General features: G+C 40.6%; 1 protein-coding gene across 1 annotated transcript; it reads right to left on the reverse strand.

Annotated features, from left to right (window-relative positions):
- Window positions 1-546: 546 nt before the first annotated feature.
- LOC146233271 (calcitonin gene-related peptide type 1 receptor) lies at window positions 547-25,353 on the reverse strand. The gene is made up of 13 exons (XM_084688783.1): window positions 25,128-25,353; window positions 11,270-11,374; window positions 10,286-10,439; window positions 9,008-9,142; window positions 8,270-8,382; window positions 7,900-7,991; window positions 7,643-7,769; window positions 7,183-7,336; window positions 7,031-7,091; window positions 6,735-6,801; window positions 5,741-5,959; window positions 5,237-5,278; window positions 547-5,036 (listed from the first exon to the last, which is right to left on the reverse strand). Exons 2-13 carry the CDS (start codon window positions 11,324-11,326, stop codon window positions 4,818-4,820), a joined length of 1,440 nt encoding a protein of 479 aa, XP_084544909.1. The 5' UTR covers window positions 11,327-11,374; window positions 25,128-25,353; the 3' UTR covers window positions 547-4,817.
- Window positions 25,354-26,121: the final 768 nt, after the last annotated feature.

A 26,121-nucleotide genomic window follows, 5' to 3' on the forward strand; every position in this document is an offset into this window, starting at 1 on the left:
ATGTTGTCCGCTTTCTATCAAAAGTAATGAGTTGCTAGGCAACACATGAAACACACCGTGAGAAGACTTGAGAGCTAGCTACAATTAGCCTAGAGGTACCATTTATTAATCGTAAAAAAATTAAAAATAAGCTAAAAATGCCATATAATAAACTACTTACTAACCTCGACCGTTCGGTCATGCCGGAAAATATCAAACCTCGGCTTTGCCGTATCGACCTCGCTATCGCTCAGTCGATACGTTCCAGCCTCAGTTTGATATTTCTCGGCATGACCTCACTCTCGGTTAGTAAGCCTAAGTAGTTAATATAAAAATAAATATATATATATATAGCCAATATATATATATATATATTTTTATGGAGGTGAGTTATGGCCCTTGAAAAGCCTAAAAAGGAGGGATACTAAGACAACCACCCAAACGGTAAGGATGTCAAGCATGGCAGTGCTGTAACTTGTGGATAAAAAGATCTGAAGGGTAAAATAAACCTTGTTTGTGCACGTTTTTCTTGGAGAATTGAGACCTCAACAATAGTAACCCAGAACATTGATGTCACAAAGGGGTTTATTGTCGGCAAAAATATAAATCTCAGTCCGAGATGCCAAAAGTAAACCCATCCTTGGCTCAGGTACAAATACAGATTCTCATGTCTAAAAAGAGTGACTACACCTTTTCACTCAAGTAAAAAGTTTGGGCTCTGACATGTAGCCCTACTTCTGTAAAAAGTAGCCATTACTACTAAGTGTCACGCTGGTAACTGGACCTCACACCATATTAATACCCCCCCAAGAATATGGCTCCTTATGGCCATGGGTGATCAAGAATGTCTCTATTCTTAGTCATGTCGACATCATTAACTCCCTCTGTGTCATCCATAACGTAATTTTTTATCCAAACAATTTGTAAAATAATTGTTAACCTTTCGAAACATTTTGACCAAACCGTTTTTTCCACACACAACACGACAAAAACGTTTGACGTAATTGTGAAATAAAGTACTGATACCAGAAAAATCTACTTAAGTACAGTATTTGTATTTCCTTACTTCCCATCTCTGCCTATTTGTATGTATGTAGGTTGAGTAGGTTTCAAAATGGATACCTGTGCAGTGCTTAAATATATATATTTTTTTAAGTAGTGCAATATATTCACTTTTATAATTACGTTTCAAACTGTACAGAGATACTGTTATCTTAGACGCCATACTTGTATGAACACATAATACCAAAGAACCTTTTGCTCGTAGTTACCTATATTTGTTTGATCAGATTTCCAAAAGGCCCATATATAGAGAAACACAAAATCATTTTACACAAACATATATTTTCACATTCATAGAATAAAATGCATACGAATGACATTCATAAAATTGAGTTGTGGTGTGTTGACATCCAAATCACAGTTCAGTTTTAACAAAGACAGACATTATCCTTCCAGAAATTCACACCTAACAAGGTAGGTCTTGTGAAGGCCTTGTGAAGCTGTAACATACTGATTCCAAGGGTGTTGTAAAGGATATAATGAAGCATAATACATTTGGCACAGCACTAGATACACTTTGCCTTCAGTGTGACATTTGCTTTTTAATGTTTTACAAAGAATGCTTCATAAATGGTTAATGATGATTGCTCCATATCATCTTAGTCAGATATACATCATTTTAAAGTGTGATTATTTGTAACAGAGTGTAGAAACGGTCTAACTCCAACACAGACAAATGTTGAATCCAGTTGGAACATGTCCTGCAGTTGGTGTGTGATTAAATGTAACAAAAGCCAGTGTGAAAAATAGGCATTAATTACAGCTTAACATGTTCAAAGGTTTGTACCAACATGTCCTCATCCCAGCCCACAAATGTGCTGCATGTAATAGTCATTTCTTATTTCCTATACGTTTGAACGCTGGGAGACAATGTTCTGATGTGTTCCTCTACCCCCAGCCGCAGCATGTCTATGTGAACAGATCCAAGTTGGGGTTTCACACACACTGTAGGACACACGCTCTATCCCCCGTTTATTACAGTGCAGATGCAAAACAACGGTAGTATAAAAGGATCAAACCCTTCGTGCACAGAGAGAAGGATGAACAGCAACTGTCAATCTACAGGTGGAAGCCCCTTGTTAGTGATCTTCAAGCCCCTCATTAGTGATCTTCTTTCAGGCATACAAGTTGGAAACAATTCCCTTGAAAACCTCCCACACACTTTCACACAAGACGGTTGCTTTGTATCTAAATGTCTCAAAGCACACACCTGAACACTGTGCACACAAAGCTCTTACACCCGGCACCCATTCTGCACCGCACGGTTCACCACATATTTACATAGTGTGAGTGGTCTACAGCATTTTGGACGGCAACATTAAATAATCACAGAATTTGAATCATTGATTTGGATATCAGAGAAAATAAAGATATGTAATATATGAGCATTAGATGTCACATAATAGAAAAGGTGTACTGTATGTTGTAGTGTTGTATCTCTACTGTACTGCCAAAACAGGAATGTAATGTACATGGAAAACCATACATAATATCGTAGATATTACAGTATGATGGTGCCAAAGCCACACTTGATGTTACAGTAAAGTTACATTCAGATGTGGATAACAGATATTACACACACTTTGTTGATGTTAATTACTATATACATTCAGCTGATGACATTTTCAATTAGAAGTCAGATACAAATGCCAAACATTTATATACAAATACAAATGAGAAACATTTCTTTCAAATTAGGAGATAAGCTTCCAAGGTTAATGAAACAATTTAGTGGCAACAGAGAAAGTAACATTATTATGCAGAGCATGTACCTTAAGATATTTGTGATGAACTTGGTTTTTATTTCATTGTTCGCATTGAAAGTTAACTTAAGCAGATCAGCAATCCTGTGAGTTGAAATAATAAGTAGTGTACATCAACTTAAGTATTTAGAGCAAATGATCAAGGGTAGATAGATGGGTTCATGATAAACAAGAAAGTAATCCATAACAACCTCTGTGTTCAACAACCAAGTGTGTCACAAAATATACCGTTTTAATAGTTTGTATGTTCAAACACCATGACTGGAATGTCAAAATAATCAACAACAAAAAATCATATTAAAGAGGCACTTTAAATATTTTCCTATGATCCACCAATCCCAAAATGCATCCAAGTAAAAATGTTAGGGTGTGAAAACTTCTGAATGATTAATGATGATCTAAAAAAAAAAAAAACAGGAATTGCTTTGCTGTGCCTTGGCTTGATTCGTCTAGATTCTCCTCTTTCTTTGCAGATGATCTTGATCACTTCCGAAGCAGAAACGAACAGTAATCTTCCTCCCTTGAGGCTCTGCTAGTGAGCAGGATAAAGCAGCCACCTCTCTTCCTATGAACATGAGCTATCTGACCTTTATGCCTCAGAGAAATTTAGCAAAAGACATTACTGCCTCCTTGGTCTGCTCATTGTTTTTGTATCATGTTCATTCTAGGTCCTCTCCGATGACTGATAACTCCTAGTGTATAAATCCCAGAACCCAAATTGATGCAACATTTCTGTGCTAATGTAAAATAGCTCTAGCAAACGCTGTAATACTGTACGATAACTGTCTGAACATTTGTCATATCATTTTCACAGGCCAGTGTGAACCAAGGTTGTGTTAAAAAAATAAAATAAAGTGACACATAAAGTTTAAAATAAAATAAAGTTTGTCAAAGCTGTAAACCTGAAATGATGTGTTTACCAATTCAACCAGTTAAACTCAGTTTTTAGTATAAATAATTTAATGTAGACCAAAGTGCCTCCTTAATATGAAAAATGATTTTATAACTAATGCTAGTAAAGGAGTACTTTTTACTTTTTGAGGACTTGGGAAAACTTTTGCTGAAAAGACATTTCCTACGAAATCTCAGTTGAGAATTATATTCAAGATTTCACACAAAAATATGGCATTGAATACCTGTAGAAAATACTTTTTTTGTGAGTGAATCTGAATCTTGGGTGCGGTCTAAAGTCTTATCAATATGCACCTGAGGGAGATATATAAAGCTTGCTGCTGGAGCTTTAATTTAAGTTTTGATGGATGTTTGATTGAACAGTTGTGATGTCACAACTGTTCCATCAAACATGATGTTGATCCAGCCTCACAATTGACAGTAATATATTTTGTTGTATTTTGTTATATGTTTTTGTCAAACCAAATAACTATATACAGTATAGTATATATATTATATATATGTATGTGTGTGTGTGTGTGTGTGTGTGTGTGTGTGTTATTTAACTTAAATGATCTAGAAGTGACCAAGCTAAATAAATCTGACGGTGTGACAAAGTCTTATCTGCAGGATGACAGTGAATGCTAGCATCTAGGTATACACACAGTTTTGAGTTTGGCACAACATACAAATACTTTTTGGCAAACTTTATCAAGGCTTTCACTGAGGAAAAACTGATATTACAACAACAAGGCAGGTTGAGCAATTCACACCTACCCCCTTTTTAATGTCTTGTTCATGTAAAATATTTTGTGTGTATACATTTATATATATTTTGTAATGTCTTTTACTATTTGGCTCATATAAGACGAATGACCGAAATATTTACATTTGGCTTGTTGTGAAAAGCTGAAAGTAGATTCAGACACTGTATATTGCAGACACTGTATACTGCAGACAGTAAATTTAAGGGAGCAGAAAAAACAACAAAATGGTATCAATTTTGTTTTCGTTCAGTGTGTTAAGAGCCACTGTTTATGTTCGTTCTACTTTCTTCCCCTTTATGTTGATGCAGCAAAAAAGACTCGGGGGGGGGGGGGGGGGTCTTTGAGTGAGGAGTTTTTAGGCAAAGGGGTTGTCCGCCTTCAAGATGGAGGAATCCGTGTCATGGCAGCTTTTACCGTTCAAGTGTTCCGTGTGTCCGTCGATGCTGTAGCAGGCCTGCACCTCTGTGATGGACGAGGCTGTGTAGGAGGCAGAGCGCAGACCGTCAGACTGAGTCAGAGTGCTCCCAAACTGCATGCGGTACTGGTTCCAGTGCCTCCTCAGAACCCCCTGCACCTGTCAACACATTTGAAATCAAATCAAATTTGTTAGCGTAGCCCTTAACGGGTTAGCCCTTAGAGGTTGCAGGTTAAAATGCAAAAATCTAATGAAGGTTTTTATGAGAACTGTTGAAAAAGCTTAAATCCCGTAACACTTTTTTAATGCACTTTTACATATCGGGAGAAGGTTAAACTCAATGTAGGTTCTAATCTTACCTCGCCATTGAAAAAACAAAAAATGGTTGCCACCAACAGCCCCTGATGAAACAAACACAGCAGAATGTCAGTACATACTACAGCACACCCTCATTTTCTTAAGTGTTGCACTCATCAAACGGCAATAAGGAGTTGACCTGCTCTTATGAAACATGAAAACATATTTGACAATAATGCCATTTGCTGCAACTACAACCTAAATCATTTTGCTATTGTTTCGTATTTTGTGTAATGGATTCATTGTGTGCCAATCTCCTAGGCTCTTGGCGTGACTAGCAGGGGAAAATGAGGTTGTTTGTCCCGTCAAACATCGATTGACTGGTTCCACCCGTATCCACTGACCCTTATCCACATGTCAGATTGGTGACTACTGACAATCTGCATGGAATAAACTAGTTACACCAGATATATAATAATTACACGGCAAACAATATGTCTGCAAAAAACTCCCAGAGTGCAGCTGAACCTGGTGACCACGTAGTCCACAGCAGACACACGACCCACCTGATAGTGCATGAGGATGTGCATGATGTAGTCGTAGATCTCGGAGGAGCCCCGGGCCTCGGGCTTGTAGGGCAGTAGCATGTACTGGATCCCCAGGAGCGGCACCAGGATCAGGGTGGCCCTCACAGCCTTCATGTACAGACTGGATTCTGCCTGGTGGGTCACCTTCAGCTTGGTGATCAGGACGCGCACGATGTTGAGCAGGAAAAACAGATTTACCTGTGAATGGAAGGGGAAGTTACGTGATGTCCCTACCAGGATTTAGAAGACACTTTCATGGGGTTCATGTGACTAGGAACAAGGAGCTACAGCATCTTGCTCCAGCTTGGTGGCCTTCATCCTGCCAGGGAGATGATTACATTTGAAATGACTTCCTGTTGATGAAGAGCTATCGTGCTGTCCATGTAATGAGATGCTATCATAAATGAGGAATGTCGACAAAGAAGGTGTAATTTGATGGCAGGAGGGGGGGGGGGGGGGGGGGGGGGCAAGCTGTTTCTGAAAAGCTCTCTCGGCGTGCCAGGAATACCCAAGGAACATTTTTCTCACCAGGCAACTCTTAAGTGGGTCAACACTTCTCAAACTGTCAGAGGGCTACCTTGCATATATATATATATATATATATATATATATATATATATATATATATATATATATATATATATATATATATATATATATATATATATATATATATATATATATATATATGTGCATGCATATATATGCATATATATATATATATATATATATATATATATATATATATATATATATATATATATATATATATATATATATATATATATATATATATATATATATATATATATATATATATATATATATATATACACACACACACACACACACAGTTTGAGAAGTGTTATATATTGTGTTATATATTATGTTATATTATGTGTTATATATTATAACACACGCACACTCTTGCAGGGTGTATGTATATATATATTAAACGTATCGAATTTCTCACCAGGAGAGCAGCACAGATGGGTCCGTGGATGATGTAGAGCAGAGATGTGTTGGAGCTGATCCAGCAGCTAAGGAGACACAACCGGATGAGCCTCTGATGTAGGGACTAGCTGACTAGCTAACACCCAGTTTGTTAAGTCAACATTGAGCTAACATGTCAGAAAGTCATTTTTATTCAGAACCGAAAGGAATAAAATGATTTTTTTTAAATGGCATTAACTCCAAAGGTGTGCCAACATCTTTCTCAATAGGCAAGATTAACATTTTATAAAATGAATCTGAGATTTGGGAACGTACTTGTCATTGTAATAGTAGCTGCGTGCTATAGCGTGTATGGAGGCCGGGATGAGAGGAAAGCCTAGGAAAGAAACATGCTCATTAAAGGCTAAAGACACTTAAGAAATATTCGGTAATTGAGCTAAAATGGAGAACAAGACAGGTAAACGTACCCCAGCCAAGAAGATAGTACCACATCAAGTGCTGCTTCTCTGCAAACACAGCGACCACGATCAGGGTGTGGAGATAGATCCCCTCACACAACATCCAGAAGTAGTTGCATCCAAAGAGGTACAGGTGGATAAACTGGGACACTTTACAGCTCGTCTGGAAATACAAAATATGGAAACAGATGCATTTTGGACAAACATCAAACTATCTATGACAATTATTCTCATCAACACACTATGAGCAAATCAGTCTTGACCATAAGTTCTAGGTAACAACAATGTAATTACAATTCAAACTTTATTTAGCAGAACCGCAAAAATGCATTAATGCAAATAAATACGTATATTAGAATAGAGATTAAATACAAATATTTTTTTGCAAGTCTGGTTGAGCACCACATGAGGACTTGTTTGTTGACAATTCTTTACTAAATCCAATATAGTATTAATTAAAAGCACTCACTGGATTTCTCTGCACTAACTCTTGGTTGTTCGCCACAACTGTCAACCAAATGATGGTGATGACAGAGTTCAGCACAAAGGAAAAGAAAAGATTTTTGTGCAGAGTAATTCTTTGGCAACTCAAACTCCTACAAAACACAAAAAGGGAGGTTGTCAATGATGTAAATTAAACAATTTGTTAAAATATATTAACCACAGGTTGTCAATGAATCAGAAATAAAGACGATTAGTTCTGTTGCATGGTTAGTTTATACATACTTGAAGTGGAAGAATATTCCCAGAGAAATCAACAGAGAGGTCAAAGACAGGCCATGTCCGATGAGAGCCAAGTAGAACAAGTTCATTGCAGTCTGGAACACAGTGTCGCACATTCAGCTTTAGCTTCGGTAAACCATGAAAATATGTTTAACATTGAGTGAGAGAACCCGTATTTTCTTGTACTTCAGGACTATTCCACAAATTAGAGGCCAATTATGTAGTGCCAATACGGCACTTCAGGTTTTAATTGACTTTCATTGAAGTGGAAAATGGACTGCATGAATACAAATCTATTGTGAAGTATAAAGAATGTAGTATTTGCATAAAGCGTTGTTGTGTTTCCAATGATGCGTCTCTGAGTGCAACATACCATTCTGCCTTCGCTAGTGTGCTCGTTGCACCTGGTGTAATTAGTCCATGTTCTGTTGCTCTCAGGATGCAAAAACCAGTTCCCATTGTCTGTGCAGATCTTTGTCACCATTTCTGTAGGAAAACAATGACAAACAAAAGATTGTGAATGAGACCAAACATTAAAACACAAAGCCATGCAATTAATGATCAAACCATCCGTTTGTGGTTCTGCATCATGTACCCCCAGGGGCACCAATCTATCTTTTCCTGCAATAGAGAAACCTTGTGATTTTGATCAAGTAATATGCCTATGAATCCTCAGGGAATTGAAAAAGACATGGATGAGATCCAGAATGGGGACAGCGCGGGGACAGCGCGGGGACAGCCAGCGTTCATTTGAAAGAAGAAGAACTCCCCACGGGAAACCAGGCAGCTAAATAGCAAATGTTTCTTGACACCAGGATGCCTCAAGAAGCCATTTAGACCTGGATGAAAGCAGGTAGGATCCTGACTGCACTGTGCTCTACCCAGGCTATAAATAGGAATATCCCCCTCACAGCCCACAAGCTAATGTGCAGGAATGTGGAAACATTCGCTATCCGTATCAGCGGACACAACAATACTAACATTTTGATAACAGATTAAATGAGGGATTTCCTCAGAACTGGCACAGTGAGTAACATCCAGCTGAGGCGCCTGGGGTCTTACCCGAGAAGGACCCGGGGTCTTACCCGAGAAGGACCCGGGGTCTTCTTACCTGAGGGGTCAAAGTCTTGGAAGTAGTCTGGGCAGTGCTGCTCTGAGGTGTACCCTGCCCTGGTGTCGTCCCAGCACAACCAGCCGTCCCACGTCCGGTTACACACAGCCTCGGACGCGTACGACACGTCAGAGTCTGGAGACAGAATGAGAACAGGTCCCCCTGGTTTCAGAAGCTCTATGGGATAACATACATGTTCTAACACCTGCTTCTTATCTAGGCTTTTGGTTCTACGACCATGACAGATTTCGAGTTTGTGACACACACACACAGATTTATTTAACACTGGCTTGAGTTGGTGGTTATGTAAAAAGGTAAACTGTTACTTTATAGCCAGGTATACCGAAAACACTTTGAAAACAAAATCACTAAGTCAGTGGATAAAATGCCCTTGAAAATAAACTATTTTGCTGGATAAGGACATTCATAGACCAGTCTCAGATACAAGTGTAAATGAGCCAATAGAAGGTCTCAAAGTCATCCATTAGGTTATTACTGACCATGCTGTTCTAACATGGAGGATGGAAAACATGCTAAACGTTTTTAACCCTATTAAAGTGGCCCTTTTAAAGCAATTAGATAAATGTCTCATTCATAGGCTCAACCGCCAGTGATCCTTGTCTGTATATAGCAGATTGGCTGCTTGGGGAGATTAATCTTTATGTGTTCAGCCTTCGACTTCCCATCCCCACGTCCCCATTGGTTCAAACTCCCCTATGATTGTTCTGTTCCCTTCTTTGGTTTAATTTGGGCAGAGGATATAGCTCAGTGGTTAGAGCACCAGACTGCAGATGGAGTGTTCCCAGCTTCAACTACCCCATACAGAATGTCGCTTTGGATAAAAACGTCCGCTAAATGCATACATTAAAAATGAATACATTATTCTTTGCCTTGAACAGTATCCGTTTCTGAATGTAAACATAGAAGCAGCCCTGGTACTTGACGGGCTGTGTTGTCATGACTAATCCTAGCAAGCGTTCAGCCTAGTGACTCACTCTGCTTGACTTCTTACTTCATGAGGCTTATATAACAGGGGGAATTGACATTCACAATCATCCTTGTGCGTCTGCATCAACCTATCATCAACCTGATTAAAGATCTAGACTATTCACTTACTAAATGAGGTGCCAAATATACATACATATGTATTTTTATGTTATATAAACCAGTCATTTATGTCTGCAGGTATCAGACGAATAACTGCATTAATGCATTAATGTACTACTGTAAAACATCCTTATTTAAACTGAATGCTATTTTAACCAAGCAACGTCCTACCAAGCTTGTTGTGGCTGCTGTCCTTCATGATCTTCTGGTAACACTCAAACTGTGCAGTCACTATCTTGTTCCTTGTGACACTGATGTCATGGTAGACGTTCTGTGGATGTTGCTGTTGGGTGTCGTTCACCCCGGGGCTTGCCTCCACATAGATCTGTAATTAAAGGAGCATGGGGAGGGCCTTCCTGTGACTGAAGTTAGTGTGCGGGTTCACAACCCTGCAACTGCTCTGGCTTCAGGATGCCTGGAGAGAGGCCTGAAAAGGTTTTTCCTCCAAGTTCACTCAAGAGAAAAGGATCTTACTCCAACTAGAGAACCAAAGGTTCTGAAAAGAGACTCTGTTATTTTGGTTCAGTTTTCAAAACATCCCCCTTCACATCCGATAAATCATGCGGACATTTTTGTGTACTACAAGTATTTGGTGTCGTTCATTAGTCAGGTGTATTGATCACGGCTGTTGGTATGCTTAAGAGAGCTGTCGATGCCTAGACTTAATTACAGGCTTTGCTGGTGAGAGCAATGTTGCTGTGACATAAGGAATTCAGCAGGGTAGAAATGATTAACACGATCATCATCAACATCAACATCTTAACAGAATAAGTAAACAGAGCTTAACAATAGAAAACCACTAACCCTTTATAATGGGTGGATGATGGATGTTTAATGCTTAAAGGCAGCATGTTTTCAAGAATGAATCCTCAGATTTCCAGAGGAAATCAATAACACTCATGCTCATATATTTGACCTCTCTCCCTCTCTTTCTATATACCTCTTTCTGATAAAAAAAAAAAAAAAAAAAGCATTAAGCAGCACTGTACACTAGCTACAGAAAGCAAATAGTTTGATTTATGTCTACCTGCCTGTTTCCTCTTGCCCATTTTCTCTATGACAAAAAATATTTCTGACAACAGAAATACAATATGTACCTTAGGCAAATGTATGAGATTACAATATACTGTATGTTGTGAGTGTGAGTAACCTTACCTTTCCAGCAGTGCACAGCAGGAGAAAGGTAACGGTCCAAAACCACACACAATCCATCTTCTGTCTGGGCAACGTCTGACAGTCCGATATTGACCAGGTAGTAGCCTGTAAAGGAGAGGTCAATTGAACAGTCGATTAACATAATTTTGTTTCATTAGTACAACAGAAAAACATGAAGCATCCATCTGCTTTTCAGCTTGAAAGCGATGAGCTGAAATCTGAGGGAACGAGACGGGCCCTCTGGCCCTCGGTGCTGCTCAGGGCCGATCTTCACCTCCGCTGTTATTCAAAGTGATAGAGCGTGAACACGTCTGTTGTAATCCTGTAGTGTGGACAGCAGAGTTGACTGAAGACCCAGAGGAGACAGAGAGGCAACCAGGCACAGAGAACAAACACCTGGATGCCTTTCTGGCTGTGTGTGTGTGTATGTGTGTGTATGTGTGTGTATACCTATAGCTTTTGACAAAAAAGTACTTTTAGTTTGGGATGAATTTGTGTGTGGGGAAGCAGATCTTAGATGCCCACCGTGTTCAGAGTTTGCAACCTGAGAGATGTGCTGTGTTGGAATGTTTCAAAGCAAGTATTGCTAGGCTTGCAGAGCTGGAAAACAGTCCTGCAATGCAGAACAGTGCTGACCACTGAGCAATATGACAGCAATTAAGTAACTTGGCCAGACCGTACTGAAAAAGAAATGTATATGCAAATGAGTTGATAACCAGACATGATTCAGAGGAATGCATTAACAATAAGCAGAGTATACAGCTTAGAACTAGGATGAGGAACTTTCCCTGCAGTGGTTTAAAAATCCACAGTAGATCCACAGATTTCTGATTGGTCACAATAAAAAATATACACTTACACTCAATGTGAAATCTACAGTGGTCCTGAAGTGCAAAACACAACAGCAAATAGGAAAACACAACGGCAAATAGGAAAACACAACAACATTAACTTCTGACGGAAAAGGTAGGGCCACTAGCAGAAGACTGATTGGACAAAATGGACTGTCTGTCTTTTAAACAGGAAGGAGAAAGCCTATTATGAAAACACGAATACCTCAAAGAGCAACAATGAATTGCAAATTAAGGGTTCCTATCGTCCAGCTAGCTCTCAACGCTCGGCAGAAATTTCAGGTCCACTCACTAAAAACAAGGACCCACCGGACATATTGTATAATAAAATGTTTAAATAAATGCAATTGGTTGCCTTGTATATTCTGTTCTATTTACCAAACTAATTTATTGACTTAAATTGAGCAGTTGCTCGTGTAATTGCTATCTAGATTAGATTCAACTTGCGTCAAGTAGGCTACTTCAAATATAAATGTTCAAGTCTTTTATTGTCAAGTGCACAGAACAACACAGGGTCCGACTGGGCACAGAAATTCTTAGGACAAGAAGCAAAGCAACCTGGCATAACATAAGTACACAGAACATAACACATGTTGTTAACGTGGTAAATTGTCAGTGGGCTGATCAAAAAACGTGTTTAAGTCCCATTTACTTTGACATTAGAAAGTTAAATGTTCAGTTGAACAATAGTCCTCATCCTTAGGCAGCTAGCATATTTCTAGCTCTGCTTCACAATATGGCTGCCTATCGTTAGGCCTATAGGTTAATCATGTAATACATGAATGTTAATAAAGGATGAGACATATGATGCAACACACCAGTAACCATTTGATATTATGTGTTAGTATACCGAAAATGACAGTAAATCGAGATGGTGCTGCTGTCTGTCCCGTCGAAAAAACATTCAAACAGGTGCTGTTCGTGTTTTTCACCGCTCCTTCCTGTTAAAAGACAGACAGTCCGTCTGTCCAATCAGGAGGGTCTGTCTTCTGCTAGATAGGCCCTACCTTTTCCGTCAGAAGTTAATGTCGTCGTGTTTTCCTATTTGCCGTTGTGTTTTCCTATTTGCCGTTGTGTTTTCCTATTTGCCGTTGTGTTTTGCACTTCAGGGCCACCGTAGAAATCAGACTGTCGATGGTTGCTGAAACAGCCAAAACCGACAGTTTGAAACAAACAAGCATCTGAGCCATCTTATGTCAGCACTCGGTATGAGGAACTGAGCAGTCATGGTGCACTAGATAGGTGCATCCATTTTAAATTGTAGTCTAAAAACAACCTTAAGGATTGGATCATTCATATCCTTTAAGTTGCATGTCTAATTCAGTTTATAAAATGCAACTGACTCATACGTTATGGCAGATCATTAAATCCTACTAAGAAGAAATAGTATTGTACTTCAGCTAAGAATGAAGCAATTATGTTAATTGAATAACCAGACTTTCAACAAGAAAAGCTGTTAAGTGCATTTGGAAAACATCAAACTGTCAAGTTAAATGGTTATTCAGTCTATGAATATAAGCTGCCATGCTAAAATAATATCTAGATCAAAATTCCAGTTAATCGTAGCACTGAGCGATGTTTAGAACAGAGCTGTACTGTAGATCTACATCAGTTGAACCTCCAGACAGGGACATGACAGAAGAGCCCTATCATAGACCCTAAACCCAGAGCGACTGGCAGCTCGCCTCCTGGAATCTGCTTGGAATTAAAATGCCATTCCACCACAGAGAAAGCTGGGGCAGGGATTGTAAAGCATTATGGACATTTTCAAATTTGAAACAGACAGGGAGAAATCAGCTGTACAGTCTCTCACACACACACACACACACACACACACACACACACCCTTCTCCTCTGAATCTGTCAAGGACAGAGTCTAGCAGTAAGAAAAAGATTATAGAATCAAATATTATTACATAATCTCTCAAACACCCCGGCTTGGATCGGTTTCTAACTCAGACAGACAAGAGCTTCACACAGTCACATTTTTCATTATTGAACGATTAAACGCTTCATATCATAACGTATTTACAAGCAAAATCCTTCCTTTGCCCAATCTTGATGACATACTGTTTCTATATAAAAAAATAACAGTAACAATAACATCTAGGCTTATATTTTAATTTTGAAAACAATAGTATATAATTCTGTAAATCAAAATGACTCCCACAGGATTTACTCGTTGTAAAAACACCACCCTGTCCCCGCCCTGTCCCCGCCCTGTCCTCGCCCTGTCCCCGCCCTGTCCTCACCCCGTCCCCGTCCCCGCCCTGTCGCCGCCCCGTCCCCGCCCTGTCCTCGCCCCGTCCCCGCCCTGTCCTCGCCCCGTCCCCGTCGCCGCCCTGTCCCCGCCCTGTCCTCGCCCTGTCCCTACCCTGTCCTCGCCCTGTCCCTACCCTGTCCTCACCCTGTCCCCAACCTGTCCAAACCTTGTCCCCACCCTGTCCAAACCCTGTCCTCCTTCCAAACACACATAATGCTCTCATCAATCATGTAGCTGTTTGCTGGCACAAACACACACACACTTATATCTATAAGATGGAGCAATAAGCACACAATGAGCACACCAAACAATGGGGCTCCACCAGCTTCTCCATCACAACCCTTCCCTAACTGAAGACCTCCCTCTGGTTCTGACCAGGGATATTATAGTTTCAAAACACCTTGATTGTCTGGCCACTCAAACATCCCCACCATGGAGAACCCTGTGGGTGGTCCTCTCATTATCTCCAGCAGCTCAGAACAGGGGAGGAACAACATTAGTCATGGATGCTTTGGAGAAGAACCAACACCTTTAAAAACTGAAAACACCCTTGAGGAAATCAGGGGAAACATGCATAACAGCTGCCCACCTTGGCCAACATCTTTATCAATTCAGTTGTCTGCGTGGTTTTATGTTGCATGTTGTAAACATTATCCTGCCCTAACAGGATGTATCCAACCCAACAGACAGTTTCTGCTCTCCCAGTTTGATCTATTGAGATTGCACTTATCGCTGACTTTCACACAGCCACAAGCGGGATGCAGGAGCACTAACATAAACACTGGCCTCATACGATGTTGGTCTTCTGGTTGGCTCCTGGGGTCACACAGATAAGAGCTGAGTGTATGAGAACAAACTTCCCTGTTAGCATATTATTGAAGTTACTTATCTTCGCTGGAGGAAAACAGTCATTAAGCACCACTTCTTGTGGGCTGAACATATTTTGCAAGAGCTTCTAAAGTTCAATAAGCATGTAGGTGGTACTCTAAGGAGATGGTAAACTGGTTTCTTTGTTTTTTAAGGTCATGATTGCAATCAATAAGGCGACAAAACATTCAACTGTTGGGAAATGTCCCCCACAGGGCTGTCATGTCCTTCTAAATGAAGATCTAGATGTGATATACTGTAACTGACTCATCCTTTATATACTGTAAATATCCGCTCACAATACATAAATCATCCGGTTTCAATCGTGGCAAAAGATTCTGAAGTTCGGGGCACCCCAGTAGTTAGGTTACAGCACGTACTATTAACCCAGAATATAGACCAGTAGTTAGGTTACAGCACGTACTATTAACCCAGAATATAGACCAGTAGTTAGGTTACAGCACGTACTATTAACCCAGAATATAGACCAGTAGTTAGGTTACAGCACGTACTATTAACCCAGAATATAGACCAGTAGTTAGGTTACGGCACGTACTATTAACCCAGAATATAGACCAGTAGTTAGGTTACAGCACGTACTATTAACCCAGAATATAGACCAGTAGTTAGGTTACAGCACGTACTATTAACCCAGAATATAGACCAGTAGTTAGGTTACAGCACGTACTATTAACCCAGAATATAGACCAGTAGTTAGGTTACAGCACGTACTATTAACCCAGAATATAGACCAGTAGTTAGGTTACAGCACGTACTATTAACCCAGAATATAGACCAGTAGTTAGGTTACAGCACGTACTATTAACCCAGAATATAGACCAGTAGTTAGGTTACAGCACGTACTATTAACCCAGAATATAGACCAGTAGTTAGGTTACGGCACGTACTATTAACCCAGAATATAGACCAGTAGTTAGGTTACAGCACGTACTATTAACCCAGAATATAGACCAGTAGTTAGGTTACAGCACGTACTATTAACCCAGAATATAGACCAGTAGTTAGGTTACAGCACGTACTATTAACCCAGAATATAGACCAGTAGTTAGGTTACAGCACGTACTATTAACCCAGAATATAGACCAGTAGTTAGGTTACAGCACGTACTATTAACCCAGAATATAGACCAGTAGTTAGGTTACAGCACGTACTATTAACCCAGAATATAGACCAGTAGTTAGGTTACAGCACGTACTATTAACCCAGAATATAGACCAGTAGTTAGGTTACAGCATACAGAATATAGACCAGTAGTTAGGTTACAGCACGTACTATTAACCCAGAATATAGACCAGTAGTTAGGTTACAGCACGTACTATTAACCCAGAATATAGACCAGTAGTTAGGTTACAGCACGTACTATTAACCCAGAATATAGACCAGTAGTTAGGTTACAGCACGTACTATTAACCCAGAATATAGACCAGTAGTTAGGTTACAGCATACAGAATATAGACCAGTAGTTAGGTTACAGCACGTACTATTAACCCAGAATATAGACCAGTAGTTAGGTTACAGCACGTACTATTAACCCAGAATATAGACCAGTAGTTAGGTTACAGCATACAGAATATAGACCAGTAGTTAGGTTACGGCATACAGAATATAGACCAGTAGTTAGGTTACAGCATACAGAATATAGACCAGTAGTTAGGTTACAGCATACAGAATATAGACCAGTAGTTAGGTTACAGCATACAGAATATAGACCAGTAGTTAGGTTACAGCATACAGAATATAGACCAGTAGTTAGGTTACAGCATACAGAATATAGACCAGTAGTTAGGTTACAGCATACAGAATATAGACCAGTAGTTAGGTTACAGCACGTACTATTAACCCAGAATATAGACCAGTAGTTAGGTTACAGCATACAGAATATAGACCAGTAGTTAGGTTACAGCACGTACTATTAACCCAGAATATAGACCAGTAGTTAGGTTACAGCACGTACTATTAACCCAGAATATAGACCAGTAGTTAGGTTACAGCACGTACTATTAACCCAGAATATAGACCAGTAGTTAGGTTACAGCACGTACTATTAACCCAGAATATAGACCAGTAGTTAGGTTACAGCACGTACTATTAACCCAGAATATAGACCAGTAGTTAGGTTACAGCACGTACTATTAACCCAGAATATAGACCAGTAGTTAGGTTACAGCACGTACTATTAACCCAGAATATAGACCAGTAGTTAGGTTACAGCATACAGAATATAGACCAGTAGTTAGGTTACAGCACGTACTATTAACCCAGAATATAGACCAGTAGTTAGGTTACAGCACGTACTATTAACCCAGAATATAGACCAGTAGTTAGGTTACAGCACGTACTATTAACCCAGAATATAGACCAGTAGTTAGGTTACAGCACGTACTATTAACCCAGAATATAGACCAGTAGTTAGGTTACAGCACGTACTATTAACCCAGAATATAGACCAGTAGTTAGGTTACAGCACGTACTATTAACCCAGAATATAGACCAGTAGTTAGGTTACAGCACGTACTATTAACCCAGAATATAGACCAGTAGTTAGGTTACAGCACGTACTATTAACCCAGAATATAGACCAGTAGTTAGGTTACAGCACGTACTATTAACCCAGAATATAGACCAGTAGTTAGGTTACAGCACGTACTATTAACCCAGAATATAGACCAGTAGTTAGGTTACAGCATACAGAATATAGACCAGTAGTTAGGTTACAGCATACAGAATATAGAATGCGGCTCAGACCATTTCCGGAATGTTTCCCCCGATCGCTCTCCCTGTTTTCCTGTTTTTATCCAACCATCTTATTGATAATAAAGAGAGGATGAACTTCAATAAAATATAGATATGTTCATATAAGCTGCTTGAGGATCGATTCTAATGTGTAATCTCTTGACAGTACTCACATCCTGTCCCTCGAAATCCCCACATTCCCAGTCACACGATGTCAATATCCTGTCCTTTAAAAAAAGATCTGGCATTATCAGCTGCCCAGTCTGCCCAGGCTGCCCAGTCTGTCCAGAGTGTAGCAGGCATCACGAGCCTGCAGGCGGAGCGCAGGTGGCTGTGGATGCTGGGCGTTGCGTCAGAGCACACGTGTGTTAAATCACATTTGCACCATGCTGTATTTAAAACCAGCTAACAAGCATTGTGTTCATGAGAACCAATGGGAGACGGTTCAGTCTTTCTTTCTTTTAGAGAGAGGGGGTTGTTGTTATGTTGCTCTATATTTGATTGTTAACTGTTGATGTTAACTAGACTCACATGTTAACTCTTAGTTGACATTTTGTTGACATTTTAATGTTAACTAGATTCATGTTGACTCTTTAGTTGACATGTTAATGTTAACTAGACACATGTTTGGTTTGCAGATGTTCGGTCGAGGGGAATATGATCTTCTTTGGTGTATTTGTCCAATACCAAGCAAAAACAAACTCTTCTAAATGTTTGACATGCGCATAATGAGCTGCTGCAAATGTGGTCTTCAGGATTCTACACACATTCCCTCTAAACAAAATCCCATCACCAAGCTTGGGACAAAGACCTGTCCTGTCATGGTTTATAACTTTCTCATAGACAAGGGTCGCGTACATCAAGACCCTTTCGGATAATCTCTCCCTGGAGACCGGGGGGGGGTCAGATGGCTGAGTGATTAGGGATTCGGGCTATTAATCACAAGGTTGTTGGTTCGATTTCCGGCCGTGCCAAATGATGTTGTGTCCTTGGGCAAGGCACTTCACCCTACTTGCCTCGGGAGAATGTCCCTGTACTTACTGTAGGGCGCTCTGGATAAGAGCGTCTGCTAAATGTCTAAATGTAAATGAGACCGCTAGGATCCCTGGCCTAAATATCTCAGGCCGCTATGTTGGTGAGAGCAGAACATCTCAGGGATCTATGTTAGTGAGAGCAGAACATCTCAGGCCTCTATGTTAGTGAGAGCAGAACGTCAGTCTGGATCGCCTGCTGGCTCTGAGAGAGCCTCGGGCACTGGCAGATGTCAAGGCAAACGATAACAAACCCACACAGCTGTTGAGGAGGAGCAGCGGTTTTGCCTGAAAAGACGAAGAACTCAACTTATTCGTCGACGTAACTGTTTACTCAGTTAATCTGGAGGACATTCCTTCCATTAGCATGGCAATGAAGAGGTCTACATCCTGCACACTCTTCCTCTCACCCAGAAACACAAATCCAGATGCCATCTTGTAGCCTCCCACAGCCCTGCATACCTACATGCCAGCCCTCCCTTCACTTGGCGTGCGAGCCACAGGGTTCTGGTATGGTGACAAGGAGCCAAGATACAGGCTGAGGGATAAACTTGAGGCATCCCTTGTTGTCGATATGGAAACAGTCTTGTTTTCACTAGTTCAGCAAACTACAAACAACAGGAGGTAAGGGACAAGTTCGCATGTCAACCAGGAACAACTCACACAGCACAAACAATCTTTTTCTGTATTCTTCAAGATTTACAGTATACGGACACAATCACAAAATAATAACACATAACCTTGTGTACCCACACACATCTGGTACACTTTGTAAAACACTGACAAACATGACACAGGAGTATGAATCACTCCAATGGGTGATAGTAAACTAGAACCCCACATATAGGAAGGAATCTGTTTTCAAATGGTGTGCAATGCTCGTCTACGCAAAGATAAAAATACACAAGCAAAAATACCCCCAGAGTAAAAATAAAGTGAACACAAGCAATTCCCTACACCAATGGTTCCCAACCCTGGTGCTCAGGGCACCCCTGTCCTGCATGTTTTAGATGTTTCCCTGCTCCAACACACCTGATTCAAATGAATGGGTCGTTATCTAGCTCTGCAGAAGCCTGCTTATGACCATTCATTAGAATCAGGTGTGTTGAGGCAGGGAAACATCTATAACATGCAGGACAGGGGTGCCCTGAGGACCAGGGTTGGGAACCACGCCCCTACACAACTCCTGCAAGAAAGGCTTCACTACATCTACAACCTTTCATGTAGCTTTGAGGAATGCTTAGCTACAGGCTTGGAGAGCAGCTGGAAATGGGGTACATTTTACTAAATGTACCCCGATAAATGTAGATAACCCAGGGGAAAGCTAACGCTAATTCTTTGCACTACACAAAGTTAATTTGATTCATCAAGTCAAGTACATAGGATCCAATCCATTGAAAGAAAATGTGCATCTTTATTATGGCTCGCTCTCCCTATTGTGTTTCCACTGTGATTTGATGGCCAATTTGATTTAGCTAAACATAAGAAAATGGCTTCAGTTTGGTCACGTTATTCCCAAAGGTTTTGCTGCCAGGTCAAAAGGCTCTGAACACATGGAAGGGTTCTTTTTATTGCCATCCGTGCCTGAAGGAATGTCAATGTAGCTTCAAATGGACATGTTTGTATTTCCATAAACATTTCCAACATACTTTCCAAGATGGACAGACATCCCATTGCTTGTCTGTCAAAAGCAGATGGCCTATTCCCGTTTCCTACTATTATTAGCATGGTTGAACAGCAAGCTAATGCATCTAAAGCAATGTTTACGGTAACGTTTCACTATGCAAAAAGAATGTGTGAGTATTTTTTCCAAGACCCTTCTCCAGTCTGACAGGAGGGCACAAACCCCCGAGCACCAGGTCGGATGTGAGAAGATCCCTACTGGCCTGGCAGAGACCAGAATAACCCTGGGAGCTGGATCACATCCAAAGATGTTTTAAGACCGACCAAGGAAGCCAACGCACCAGCCTCGTGCGCACACAGAGCCCAGATATGACCTCGACAGGCTACTAACATCCGGAGTGAAAGTCGGATCAACCAACAAACCTTTTGCATTAAAAAAAGATGATTTAGTGGGTAGTGGGTAGCGGGTAGTTTTAGTGGGTAGATATGGCCTGATGAAGAATGGAGCTGTGTAGGACAGGCCTTGTTAAATTGTTGCAGTAATGCTTAGCGTAATTAACACCCTGTTGTACAACTCAATTGTTGCATCCACAATTTGCGGGCGTGGAACTACTGTAAAGAGAACTAAACAATATGTCAGATGTTCACTTAATTTACTGTACGTACTCACGTACATGTTATAAGTAGATACCCCATAGATATTTTAGTTAGACTGCTTCTCGTTTCTGCTTGTATACTTGCAGTATATATATATATATAAAGTGCATGTTTACTAGATGCTGTACTGTTTGAGTACTGCCAAAGTACACAAACAGTACAGAAACTGTATAGAGAAAAGACACTGTCTGCAAAAAAAAATCTTGGAAAAATAAGCAGATTTTGCTTTTGCTGCCCTGCCCTGAGGAGCCATGGACACTAAACTGGATACACACACACTCTAATTCCCAGTCCCTTTCTCTCCATTGCCTAGCAGATGCCGACTCCCAGCCAGTAAATCAGGAGGCTGTGTAGTCCCCTGACAGTTTGTTTAGCCCGCATAAACACAGAACACCCCTGGAAACCACACAGCCTGCTTCCACCGTCCAACTCCCCTCACAGGGCCCTCCATCTCAGGCAGGTCCCCCAGGACAGACGTGCAGCCCAGTCACGGGGCCAAAGTGCTGCTCATGGACACAACACTGCTATGTCCCCATGTGGAACAGTGAGGGCCACATCAGTGAAAACACGTTTCATAATGGATGCGGTGGAAAAAATTGAACGTCCTTGGATTGTCGTCAATGAAACTAAATCCAGAACCGGATGGGGGAGGGTTAGAGTGTGATACATATCAGCATCATTGTGCTTCAGTGTAACATGATGACTGAGTTCACCATGCCAATATAAAATGGAGAGAAAGATATAATGTAAGCAAGGCTGTTGTTTAGACAGGGCTGGAATTCAATAATGGCCCCTGATGCACTTGAATGCAAATGAATGGTAATAAAAGATGGAGGCAGGATATGAGCTGGTTTCAGGTCCGGGTCTCCAGGCGGGTGAGTCACTGAAGCCCAGGGTGACAGCAATGCATCCAGGGCCCTGAGCACCACCATGAAAGCATCACAATGCATTTCTGTTCCTGCGCCCAAATGTGAGCAGGGTGATTTATCTGCAGAAGCCCAGAAGCAGTTTCCTCATCTGATAGTGTCTGTCCTGGGGAGTGGAGAAACCTGGCTCCAGCTTTTAGCCTGGAAGTGGACCTTTTGGTTAAGTAAGCCTGTTTGGAAAAGATCAGCTGAGATAGGGCTGCGGTGGCTGACATTCAGAGGCAGAGTGAGTATCATCATCAAGAATGGATTCCAGACAAACATTTAAAGATAACCTGCAATAAGAAACTACACTAGGGTTGTATATCCCAGTATGTGTTATTTTAAAGAAAGAACAGACCATGTCTCTCCCTACTACTGGACTGTGGAACAACATACTGCATGAATACTTATTTTTGGTTTTATCATATGCAAAGAAATACAACACAACACACAGATTCTGAAGCTAGATAACATGGTAGTTAAGATGGCAAGAGTCAAGATAGTTTAGCATAAAGCTGAGGCATGGATTTGCTTTGCATCAACAAGTTCCCTATAGCAAGGAGTGTTTGCAGCAGAAACGTGAGCATGGCCGCACCTGTATGTGGTGCCATGGTCACGCCTGGAGGTTCAGAGCTGGGCTGTATGTGGTGCCATGGATACAGAGCTGGGCTGTATGTGGTGCCATGGATACAGAGCTGGGCTCTATGTGGTGCCATGGATACAGAGCTGGGCTGTATGTGGTGCCATGGATACAGCAGTGAGCGGGAAAGCTATATCACCTAGGCGACGGATGAACCATTACTACACTGACATTTAACAAGCCTTTTTTGACTTGGCCAGCGCCTCAACTCCTGCTCAAGGCTTAGATCAACTGCTTTACACTTGAACATCAAGGCTTCCAATGCACAACTTCGATCATTTTATTAAACTAGACCTCACAGTAAATTTGTGAGCGAAAAGATTTTAGCCACAAATCCTCATAGACTTGTTAGATACTTCAGGCGGCTGGCATCTCATGTGATATTTCAAGTCCAAACTGAGATCTCCAATATCTCTTGGCAATAACATGAAAGGCCAATTTAAAGTGCTCTAACACGAATCATAAAAAATCAATAATATACCTTGATGTCCAAACCCCATTGTAATCAGTTTGAGCTCATATAGTAACTGTGAGGTCTAATTTAATAAATATTTGCAGAGCACAAGACAGACACACAACTCATGGTTGGTTTAAAAAGATCCTCAATGGTTTCTGGACAGGACAGAGTTCATGCCTCTTCATGTAACCCAACAAAAGGATTTCACATCATGTTGAGCAAATCATTACCACACCATGCACTATCTCCTGTGAGTGTGTGGATGTTAATTCTGTATAAATGACAACTAACCCTAACCCTAGGGAGTCTTGCCCCTATTTGCCTCTGGGGAATGTCCCTGTACTTACTGTAAGTTGCTCTGGATAAATGACTAAATGTAAATGATCAGGCTTCGTTTCTGAGTGCCCATGTATCCAAACGGCGTATGCCCAATGCTGAGTTTCAGATGCCAGGGCAAAAGATGAATTTTGTGTCAGAGAATGCACTTAAAAAGCCTTTAATATTTCTGCAGAAAAAATCTTTTTCTGTGTGTAATGTGTCTTGGCAAACCGGAGTTCTCTTTACAGCACTGGTCTTAAGAGAGTCTGTTCCCCAGCAGACTGCTCTTAGGAAAGTCTGTTCCCCAGCAGACTGCTCTTGGGAGAGTCTGTTCCCCAGCAGACTGCTCTTAGGAGAGTCTGTTCCCCAGCAGACTGCTCTTGGGAGAGTCTGTTCCCCAGCAGACTGCTCTTAGGAGAGTCTGTTCCCCAGCAGACTGCTCTTGGGAGAGTCTGTTCCCCAGCAGACTGCTCTTAGGAGAGTCTGTTCCCCAGCAGACTGCTCTTAGGAGAGTCTGTTCCCCAGCAGACTGCTCTTGGGAGAGTCTGTTCCCCAGCAGACAGTCATGTCTCCTCTTTTCTCATCATAATTACCAAACGTGAACATCATATTGTTCCTCTTGCCGCTTGGCCACAATGTGTCGTGGTGTCCAGTCTGAACATCCTACATAACTGTGCAGAAGATTTACCAACTGGAAGATGGCACTGGTGCCAAGTAGTCAGTGCTGGGTTGGGTATACACAAGGATACTCTGATGGACTTAAATACTGAGATGGTGTAAGGAAAACTCTGGGGCTAAATAGGACTGCAAAAGGCTTTGATCATCCTCCTCCGGCCTCAGTATATTTATATTTTGGTCTGTGTACTACTATTTCAGAATAATGGGTTGACACCAAGATGATACCATAGATGTATCTACAAACAATTGTGAATAGTAAAATGGGAACACAGTTTATCCAAACATGTATGCACCTGTAGAGCACTGATGTGGTCTGTATTAGAAGAGTAGTTCATGTACCCACTATACGCATTAGCGGATCTCTCCTATTTTAACATTATAAAATTACATGGCTCTCATACTTCTGTTGGGTAGGCTATCGCTGGTGCACATGAGCGAAGCCTTGGTGCAGAACGCATTTTATTTGTCATGTACTTGCGTCCTTAACTCGTTGTCCAAACCTCCCTGATTCAAAAATGTGCATCAAAACGATCAGCCATTATGTCCATTACAATCTTTGGATTTGGGTTTTTGTCAATAAATCACTGCTTTATTGTTGTTAAACAGTACAAATTAACAAATAGTATCAATCAGTATCGGCCCTGCATTGAAATACATAATTTGAATTCCAAAGCTCATTAAGATTCTAATACAATTCGACATATGCTACTCTTCCTAACTGCAATATGGACTTATCACCAGGACCGTTGTTAGAGATCTTGGGCTTAAATACATTTGAACAACATAGGTTCTTCATAAAATGTGTTCTTACCGGAAGATTCGATGCAATATGTAGGCGGCTCACACTGGCAAGTCGACGAGGCAAAGCAATCCAAACGTAAGGGTTTTATTCCCAAACTCTGACGTTCGCAGTGGAGCGACCGCAACGAGCTTCAACGCTCAATGAGTGTTGTGGGACTGGAGCAGAGAGCTTCTAGTGGAGCCGCGGACAGGTTGTAAGCAAACCATTACTTCCTGTTACATCACACACAACAGCTGAGCAGTTACCCTACTTCAGGGATGTTTATGTCCAACAAGCCATTAAATCACCTTTCTGCCAAACTGTCCTTCAGGGAATTGACCAATGTTTAAAGGTCCCAGAATTAAATAACTTAAACCACGTTTTTGCATATTATTTTTTTAATGAAGAATACAGAGAGATTATAGCAGCGTGAATCTTTAGCCTACTGTAAATTTACAAAAGATGCCCATTGACACGCTACTTTATCATTTGGAATATGGATGAGTATGATGTCATACAAAATGTCCGTCATATTCCACAACATTGCCGGCAAAATTAATTTCCCATTTCTTACATTTTCAATTAATCAAAACCCAGAATAGAACATGATTTTAAATTGTCTATGTAGTTTTTCCTATCCTTTTAGAATGATCGACCCACATTCCCCATTTCCCAAACATTGAATAAAAATGTAATGGCAACATGTTGGGACCTGTTTCATGAGATGGAATAAAAGACCCCAACAATTCATAGATTCAAAAAAAAATCAATGAACTAATTTCCTTATCATAGAAACCTTGAGCCTGTTTAATGTTACATTTATTTTAATTATTGTTTTTTATGTCTGTATAATCCATCTAATCATAACGTCTCAATGCGAAATGGACTGAAGTACAATACTGCCCTCCCGTGTTCTGTTTGTGTATGTGGGTGTAAGAGAGTGGGTAGTTATCACTAATAGCAACTGAAACAAATTAAAATACAGTTGAATGTAAGAGACAACTAGACTATTATAAATACATGG

This window comes from Hypomesus nipponensis, chromosome 23, assembly GCF_054491055.1.
Source record: "Hypomesus nipponensis isolate SF chromosome 23, ASM5449105v1, whole genome shotgun sequence".
Classification (NCBI taxonomy): domain Eukaryota; kingdom Metazoa; phylum Chordata; class Actinopteri; order Osmeriformes; family Osmeridae; genus Hypomesus; species Hypomesus nipponensis.

Bases quoted from the DNA above. Each gene is read 5' to 3' on its own strand.
- LOC146233271 (XM_084688783.1), bottom strand. From the start codon at position 11,326: ATGGATTGTGTGTGGTTTTGGACCGTTACCTTTCTCCTGCTGTGCACT. The intron at 8,383-9,007 runs GTAAGAAGACCC...GTTTTCCTACAG, and splicing joins CCAAGACTTTGACCCCTCAG to AAATGGTGACAAAGATCTGC. The intron at 7,337-7,642 runs GTGAGTGCTTTT...TTGTATTTCCAG, and splicing joins AGTTAGTGCAGAGAAATCCA to ACGAGCTGTAAAGTGTCCCA.